The following is a 9071-nucleotide window of genomic DNA, read 5'->3' as shown; positions in this document are numbered from 1 at the left end:
CCATATCTTAATTCTCAATACAATAGCCTACAGTTGTGAAATAATGCTACTTTCTGTATCAGTAAAAACTGTAGGCTATTCATTATCAGTTAATCATGTTTTATATTTAACACATATTTCATAGACATTTTTATTAATATTAATATAATATTTTTTTGTTTTACATTCAGTAGGCCTATGCCTGCAGTGTATCTTTAACATTATGTCCCAACATCAGTTATTACATTAACATATAAATGAATACATTTGCAGTTGCGAAAGAACATATTGCATGCACTGTGCACATATATAAATTACAGATAGATATGATGTCGACTCGTCGGTCAGTAAACACGGCCTGCTTTCGGAAATGTAGGATAACTAACGGTGTTTTGTCTGAGGGTGGCAGCAGCTACGATTTAGTGCACATTCTGCCGGAAATGCACTAGAAGAAGAACTCCGTGACGAAGCCGGAAGTGCCGCGACACGCTCTGAAAGGTCCACAGCTTAGTGTTAGCTAAAGTTAGCACTACTTTGTATCTATAAGGCCATTCTTTTCTACCATTCACCTATTAGGAAGAAATGCCATCGTTAAACGGAAAAACGGATGTTCTGTTTGTAAGTCATGCATACACGCTATTACTACATATCAGCGTTTGTTGGGAACTGTGAAGTGTTAACGTTAACGTTAGCTCGCTAATGTGGTTGACTCCAACTGCCGAAGTTGTGGTGAACTAACAAGGAATCGGAGAAATATGTGGTTAGGCTGGTTGATGCTTCGGATCTAGGCGGCCAATGTAGTTAAAAAAAAAAAAAAACTTTTGTTTTCGTAGTTAACTTTGTTCACAATGAACAGTAGTCAACGTTGCTGTAACGTTACGTTATCGCGCTCTTGTTAGCGTTAGCGGGCGCAACTAGTCACGCTGGCTGGCTTGGGTTGTGTTTGATGTATTTTGTGTTTGCTCGGTTCTGTTAGGAGGACGATGATTTGCCCTATGAAGAGGAGATCATTAGGAACCCATACTCAGTCAAGTGCTGGATGCGCTACATCGAATTCAAACAGAATGGACCCAAATCCACCCTGAACATGATCTATGAGCGGGCACTGAGGGAGCTGCCCGGAAGGTAACTAACCCATTCAGTTATTTGATTGTTGTTGACAGTGATATCATATGAGAATTTCAGTGTTAAATTTTTTTTTAGCCATTTTCAAGCTTTGTCATGTGACTACCATGTCTCCATCCACACGTTTTTATTCCCATTAAGCATTATCGAATTAAAAATGCCTTATCTGGAAACAGTAAATTTCAATTAAATGTAATGAATATCGATTTGGTCTTGATCGATACAAAGTTAATGCGACAAATGCTGATGGAAACAGTTTGCCGGATAAATGTGAGTTGCAATCGTGTTTTTATGTCAATTCTACCAGTATTCCCAGCTGTTCAATGACACGGCGGCGCTGCTGTTCACATACCACCGGTGACAGGTCTCCGGTGTCTGTTAACAAGGGTGCATCTGCATAAAAACGGTGTTTACGCGCCACGATGACAGGCATGTGGCATTATAGTACCAGCCTATTAGCCTATAGCTTGTGCAACAGCCTACTGACCAACTTAACTTGGCTGGTGGTACTGTATACCTATGGCTCAGTGGTTTCAGGCAATGACTCCAGCAGCTTGGCCTGTGCTTGCAGCCAGACCTCGGATAATCAGTTCAAGACAAACAATAATCCCGATTAATCAATAATCGATTTTTTTCACCACCCCTACAAAGTCATTTTAGTTCAGAGGCCACATACAGCGCAATCTGATCCCATGTTGGCCGGACCAGTAAAATAACAGTGTAATAACCTATAAACACAGAGAAGTCTAAAAAAAATGTCTAAATAGTACATTAAGATGCTTACAGTTAATGAACCATCTTTTTACAAAACATTATGAACAACCTGAATTTCTTAAGAGAAATACGTCCAATTTCAACAATATTATGCCTCTTCTGTCTTCTATGTAATTTTCACACTTGGCAAATTTATCCCGTGGGCTGGATTGGACCCTCTGGCGGGCTGGTTTTGGCCCGCAGGCCGCACATTTGATCCCCTGGCCTAATACTTTTTAATAATAATTGCCCCTTTTATTCGCAGCTACAAGTTGTGGTACAGCTATCTGAGAGAGAGACGGAAACAAGTCAAAGGAAGATGCATTACTGAATCAGCCTATGAAGAGGTTAATAATTGCCATGAAAGGGCACTGGTGTTCATGCACAAGGTAATCCTCTTGATGGTAAAGAAAATACTATGGTACGATGGTGTGATTGAAACTGAAATTGAAATAATCTGTTTTCCCTTTATCTAGATGCCTAGAATATGGCTCGATTACTGCCAGTTCCTTGTATCTCAGTGCAAGATTACAAGAAGTCGGCGAACATTTGACCGAGCACTCAGAGCTCTGCCTGTCACTCAGCACCCACGCATCTGGCCTCTGTATCTCCGCTTTGTCAGGAACCTGACCCTGCCTGAGACAGCCATACGCGTCTATCGACGGTACCTTAAGGTGAGACCATAGAGCATAAATCAGTTTTCACACATTGACGTCTGATTTACATTTTCTGTATGAGTCAGAGACTACTGGATTAGCTGTACTTGTTGCGAAGAAAAATAAAACTGAAGGTTGCAACATCGTGAAATTGCTGTTTCAAGTAAAGATTCCTTGTAAAAGAATTTGTACATGAATTAAAATGTCCTGAAACTCTGCTGTTTGTGCTTTGCGCCATGCAGCTTTCTCCGGAGAATACAGAGGAATACATAGACTACTTACGGTCTGTTGGCCGCCTGGATGAAGCAGCTGTGCGACTAGGAGCTGTTGTCAATGACGAAAGTTTTGTGTCAAAAGAGGGCAAGTCTAACTATCAAGTAAGATTTTATTCTCATAGCACCCTCCCATCATGCCTTGTTTTTGTTTTTCAAGCTATGCAGCAAAGTTGATACTAAGCTAACATTTTTTCTTTTTTCTCTTTTCTTTTTTTTGTTGGACAGCTGTGGCATGAACTGTGTGACCTAATCTCCCAGAACCCTGATAAGGTGACCTCTCTGAATGTGGGCGCCATCATCCGAGGAGGCCTCACTCGCTTCACCGACCAACTTGGAAAACTTTGGTGTTCTTTAGCTGACTATTACATCAGGAGCGGCCACTTCGAGAAAGTGTGTTTCCTATCAATAGCTTCTACTGTATTTTTATTCATAATACAAAGCACTTAAACATATTGGAAGTTGTTTATCTAAAAGCACTGCCCTGCTTTATATTTTACATGTAAGCTTGGTTGACTTGTGTAAACATACATTTTCTGCATGCTGCTTTGACTCACTGACTTTTTTATGGTACTTTATCAGGCCCGTGATGTGTATGAGGAGGCCATCCTTACAGTGGTAACTGTAAGGGATTTCACACAAGTGTTTGACAGTTATGCCCAGTTTGAGGAGAGCATGATTGCTGCCAAGATGGAGACCACTTCTGAGATGGGACAGGATGAAGATGGTGTGCTTGCTTGCTTCATTAATATCAGTATACATACAATATGTTTAGACTCTCTGTTTTCACCCCTCTTATGCATTCTATACTTTGTCCTTCTCCTCCCAGATGACGTAGACCTGGAGCTTAGATTGGCCCGGTTTGAGCAGCTCATAGCACGACGGCCCCTCCTCTTGAACAGTGTGCTACTCAGACAGAACCCCCATAATGTCCATGAGTGGCACAAGCGGGTAAAATTGTATGAAGGCAATCCACGGCAGGTAAGAGTTGTGTTTCTTTGTACTTTTATACAGGAAGTGTGCCTACACAGTTCAGTGGTAACAAAACGCCACATAGGAGACTGCTTTTCTTTAGTACATAACTAATTATTGCTAACCATTCTCCTGGCAGATTATCAACACCTATACTGAAGCAGTACAGACTGTGGATGCAATGAAGGCCACAGGGAAGCCTCACTCTCTCTGGGTTTCCTTTGCGAAATTCTACGAGGAAAACGAGCAGCTGGATGATGTAAGTCATGGAGGTCCTTTGCACTTGACTTGTCGTATAGTCATATTTTCATTTATATGCATGTTCATTCATATATCTATATATTCACTCAGGCCAGGACAATATTTGAGAAGGCTACCAAGGTAAACTACAAGCAGGTGGATGACCTTGCTGCAGTTTGGTGTGAATATGGAGAGATGGAGCTTCGCCACGAGAACTATGAACAGGCGCTGCGCATACTGAGGGTGAGATGATTGTGTCACAGTTGCCGTCACATTATGTCCAGTGTTTCCCCTACAGTGTATTCACGGATGCATGTGTCTTTCAGAATAAAATCCCACTCTAGGATTCCATTATTCCATTATTCCATTATTCCATTATATACATTATATACGTTTGTTTGGAGCCTAAATCGAAATCACGGTTACAACTGCCCCCTCCTCACCCCCCTGACCACACTCATCCAAACCCCCCTCCCAAGAAAAGCTAGGGGAAACACTGCTTTCATTATCTGCAGTCAGTGAAATGGTAGCATATTTATGCAAGGTGCTTGCTGACATCTAGTGGCTGAGCTAAGAAACTACAATGATATTAGAAAAACAAAATTTGACAACAGCTTTTAAACTAAACACCTGTTTACTATTACAGTTGATGACAAATATAGCCCGATGCGGCATATTGTAATAATCTTAAATCCATAAATATGCCATGGTAGTTGCTTTGTCTTTAGCTCTCTTCAACTCTGATACATTTCACAAATCCTCACTTGGCTTTTGGGTGAAACAAATTAAGACCTCCACAACATTTTTGAACCCTTTTAAATGTAAGAATGCATTCAGTTTATGTATATGTGTGTGCTTTGTTGAAATAATTCTAAGATTTGTCTCATTAATGACATTGAATACAGAAAGCTACTGCCATCCCATCCAAGAAAGCGGAGTACTTCGATGCATCCGAGCCGGTCCAGAACAGAGTGTACAAATCTTTGAAGGTCTGGTCTATGCTGGCAGACTTGGAGGAGAGTCTTGGTACCTTCCAGGTATGTTTACCACACATCTTAGTTTCCAGTTTCCAGTTAGTTTCCAGTTATACAAGCCAACAAAGTGTGGTAGGCTTAAACCATATGGCAGATAAACTGTAACATAATAAGTCAGTGGTCTTAGTATCTCAATTGCTGTCTAATTTTGTCAATTTTCCATTCTTTTTCTTCTCAGTCCACGAAAGCAGTGTATGACCGCATTATTGACCTCCGCATCGCAACACCACAGATCGTTATCAATTATGCCATGTTCCTTGAGGAGCACAACTACTTTGAAGACAGCTTCAAAGTAATTATATGCCAGATAATATTTTTTATTGTGTATTCTTGCCAGATTCCATTTTATGGTTTCTAAAATGTCTTTGTTGACACGATTTTAGGCATACGAGCGTGGTATCGCACTCTTCAGGTGGCCAAATGTTTATGACATCTGGAACACTTACCTCACCAAGTTCATCGATCGTTATGGAGGAAAGAAGCTGGAGAGAGCGAGAGACTTATTTGAACAAGCACTAGATGGCTGCCCCGCCAAATTTGCCAAGAGTAAGTTGCTTTTGACAACTCTTGTATATTCAGATCATTTTGATTTTAAATAAAATACACTGATTCCAAATGTATCCTTGCTTTTCAGCCATTTACCTGTTGTATGCCAAACTGGAAGAGGAGTATGGATTGGCACGACACGCCATGGCTGTTTATGAGAGAGCAACACAGGCAGTTGAAACTGATGAGAGACATCACATGTTCAATATCTACATCAAGAGAGCAGCTGAAATTTATGGAGTAACCTATACCAGAGCAATTTACCAGAAAGCTATTGAGGTATGGTGGCATTGTTTTTGCTCTGCATGATCAAAATCCATATGCTGCCTTCTTTAATAACCCTCTTTTTCCCCTTGAAATTTGAAAACATACATACATTGTTTTAATACATGCTCTGCATTTATCTAGGTCCTTCCAGATGAGCATTCAAGGGACATGTGTCAGCGATTTGCTGACATGGAGAGTAAACTGGGTGAGATTGATCGGGCCAGAGCAATTTACTCCTACTGTTCACAGATCTGTGACCCAAGAGTAAGTTAAACCACCTCCAATCATTGCATGTGTCTGAATAAAATGTCACGCTTGCATCATCTATCCATCCATTTGCTATTACTGCTTGTCCTTAGACATATCCACCAATGATGTGTAAATATTTCATAATTTCTTTTGACTTATTTATCAACTTTCAGGTGACGGCTAATTTCTGGCAGGCCTGGAAAGAATTTGAGATCCGCCATGGTAATGAGGACACCATTAGAGAAATGCTGAGGATCAAACGCAGTGTCCAGGCTACATACAACACCCAGGTCAACTTCATGTCCTCTCAGATGCTGAAGGCCACAACAAGCGCTACAGGCACTGGTGAGTAAGCTTGCACTCGCTTGTTAGTCTCTGACAAGCATTTTCTGTACTGAGCTGTGTTTGTCCAACCCTTTTTTGATCATGTGACCATGTTTTGATTATGTGTTCAGTGTCAGATCTTGCTCCAGGCCAGATGGGAATTGATGACATGAAGATGTTGGAGCAGAAAGCACAACAGCTTGCTGCAGAAGCTGAGCAGGATAAACCCAAACCCAAAGAGAAGATTCTCTTCGTCAGGTTTGTTCTGATCTTTTTACTCAATGAAATAAAAAAAGAGTTTGCTCTTTATAAAAAAAGAAAGAAAAAAGATTACATTGTCCAAGAGAGTCACATTCTCCTCATCTGCTTCTGCAGGAGCGACACTTCTCGCAGTGAGTTGGCTGAGCTGGCCAAACAAGCCAATCCTGACGAGATCGACATTGATGATGATGACGATGAGGATGAAGATGAAGGCCAGGGACCAGAGGGTGAGTGATAGGCGGACCATGACTCTGACAGTAAAACTAAAAAAAACTGTGCACTTGTTTAAACATTTATGCATATGTACGTGTTTTACTTGTGATTCAGTTTCTAATTGTACTCCCTTCTTGGCCTTTGCAGAGGTGCAGCTCGAACAGAAGAGTGTCCCCACCGCTGTCTTTGGAGGGCTGAAAGAAGACTGAAATATACACCAAATCACTCGCTGAATTTTGCAAAGATGCAGTTTTCTGAGTTGTCATTGAATGGTGTCATTTCTTTTAAAAAAAATGTGTAAATGTCTACTCTATTTTAGTAGAATGTGATGGGTGACAGAAGGGTAGTGTTTTCCTTGTGCCTTTCTGTAGCTCAGTATAGAAAGGTGTGAATCTGCTCATTTTGACCACATGGTGTCAGACTTTTTCAAGTATAAGGCTCAAGTGAATTAAACAATTGAGTTGTTTTCTGTAATGAAATATTTCACATGGTTTCACAATAACTGTAAGTGGTCTTGAGTGTATCGTTTGACCTTGTTTCCAAATTATATTTTGTAAAAGAATTAACAGTGAAAGCTCGTTTGTACATTTAACAAATGCAGAGGTCTTTCTGACAGGAAGCTCTGCCCTAGAAAACATGTGGGAGGAGCATAGTTTCTTCAACAGGGAGCGTTCATTTGAAAGTGAAGCTGAGCATTCAAGCCTCACATTGTTGGCTCGAGGATCACTATACTTCTAAAGCCCAGTGTTTCTAAAAACCTTTCATAATGTGCATATAAATATCACAATCCAGTAATTAAAAATGATGCTGTAGTTATACATTTATTGTGTATTACTTGAGGAACCATTTGAAAATAACTCATGATTAACTGAACTTGCAGTAAAACTAATTTAGTTGCTGTTTAGTTAGCTGTTTTTTTCTGCTATGGTTGCGGGACTTTACTGAATCATTGGTTGGTTTCACGGTTATAGGTAATATGTTTTGGGAACGTCTTTTTGCTGAGGCTGTATGTTACCCAATAAAATATAGTAGTTTTTGGTATATAATAAGATTTTAGATTTTTTTTCCTTTGCCACACTGTATAGTAGTCTCACCTTGTTGATGCAACATTGGCTGTATAGTCTCGCAAATGTAGTTTTGATTCAACAATAAGCGTGCAACCCATTTATGCTGGAAGATTTACTTAAAAGGTTTATATGGTGTAGATCTTCTTCACTGTTTGATGGAAAAGGCCTTATGCTTTTAATTGTTTCCAACCTATCATAAGAGTTACATTGACAGAAGAAGTACAAACTCGGGAGAAATTGTTTCTTTCATTATTAGATTAACATAGCTGAGAGGTAATCCTCTTACCAAGTTACTGCAGTGGGGCGCATGGAGAGCTCTTGGAACTTTGAGCAACATCATGTGATGAGTCACTTCTTGAGATTTCTGTTTTCCAGCGTGTACGGTGCTACTGGAAATAATACTTCAAAAACAATCGGAAAGAAACTGTTGAGAATCTGAAATTTGGAAGCCATCAACCAAACTATTTTCCAAATTTAATCTTCCCTTTTTTCTCAGTACATCCGTAATTACCTCTGCTTTTGTTGTGTATACTGCAGACAGTTTACACGGGTATATAAATGTAAAGAATAGTAGTATTGCTTGAATTAATAATGCCACGCCTCGGTGATCTCAGGTCTGAACCTCTGTGTTTTTCAACTGCAAGAGGTCAGTGGTGAGGGTCACCCATAGAGCAAAACTGTGAGACAGGTTTTCCTATACAGCAGGGCTGAGGTGTTGTGCTGTTGATTGAACGAGGGTCATTAGTAACCAGTTAGACAAAAGCTTCACTTTCCACAGTGCAGGACAGGACTGATATTTAATGAATGAGAGACTGTAAAAGTACTTACATTTGTGTCGCTTAAACATTAGCGAAAATTCTCACTTAAATGGTGACAATGCAAACAATGCAGGAACTACAGGTAAATTCAGTGTCAGTGGTGGAAAATAACTCAAGTCCTACTTTCATAGGAATGTTTTTGCACTTTGAAGGTGTAGGCCTACTTCACCAGGGTATTTCTGCCTAATGCTGAATTGTACTTCTCCATTGAAGTTCAAAAGATGGAAAAGATCAATTCATAAAATATAGATTAAGGGCCGAACATACTTGTAAGCTATCATGGCAATTACATGAG

General features: G+C 40.1%; 1 protein-coding gene across 2 annotated transcripts; it reads left to right on the top strand.

The window, feature by feature from the left end:
* The first annotated feature begins 438 nt into the window (after nt 1–438).
* Nucleotides 439–7900, top strand: xab2 (XPA binding protein 2). 2 transcript variants are annotated; one of them, XM_083977415.1, is made up of 19 exons: nt 439–597; nt 956–1104; nt 2123–2246; nt 2334–2531; nt 2756–2890; nt 3014–3178; nt 3368–3512; nt 3615–3766; nt 3897–4016; nt 4109–4240; nt 4903–5034; nt 5210–5323; nt 5415–5577; nt 5666–5856; nt 5986–6108; nt 6267–6438; nt 6549–6675; nt 6793–6905; nt 7039–7900. In XM_083977415.1, exons 1-19 carry the CDS (start codon nt 562–564, stop codon nt 7098–7100), a joined length of 2553 nt encoding a protein of 850 aa, XP_083833541.1. In that variant the 5' UTR covers nt 439–561; the 3' UTR covers nt 7101–7900. The 2 variants fall into 2 exon arrangements, with proteins under 2 accessions (XP_083833541.1, XP_083833542.1); XM_083977416.1 differs by lacking the exons at nt 439–597; nt 956–1104 and having other exon boundaries at nt 2166–2204; nt 2480–2531.
* Nucleotides 7901–9071: the final 1171 nt, after the last annotated feature.

This window comes from Trachurus trachurus (assembly GCF_905171665.1).
Source record: "Trachurus trachurus genome assembly, chromosome: 8".
Lineage (NCBI taxonomy): Eukaryota > Metazoa > Chordata > Actinopteri > Carangiformes > Carangidae > Trachurus > Trachurus trachurus.
The sequence above is the reverse complement of the archived record's forward strand: the minus strand, read 5'-3'. Positions and strand labels throughout refer to the sequence as shown.

What these genes read in the sequence shown, in the direction of transcription:
- xab2 (XM_083977415.1), top strand. Translation starts at nt 562, where the DNA reads ATGCCATCGTTAAACGGAAAAACGGATGTTCTGTTT. An exon ending in CTGAGGGAGCTGCCCGGAAG is followed by an intron (nt 1,105 to 2,122) that starts GTAACTAACCCA and finishes TTTTATTCGCAG; the next exon opens with CTACAAGTTGTGGTACAGCT. An exon ending in CCCCGCCAAATTTGCCAAGA is followed by an intron (nt 5,578 to 5,665) that starts GTAAGTTGCTTT and finishes CTTGCTTTTCAG; the next exon opens with CCATTTACCTGTTGTATGCC.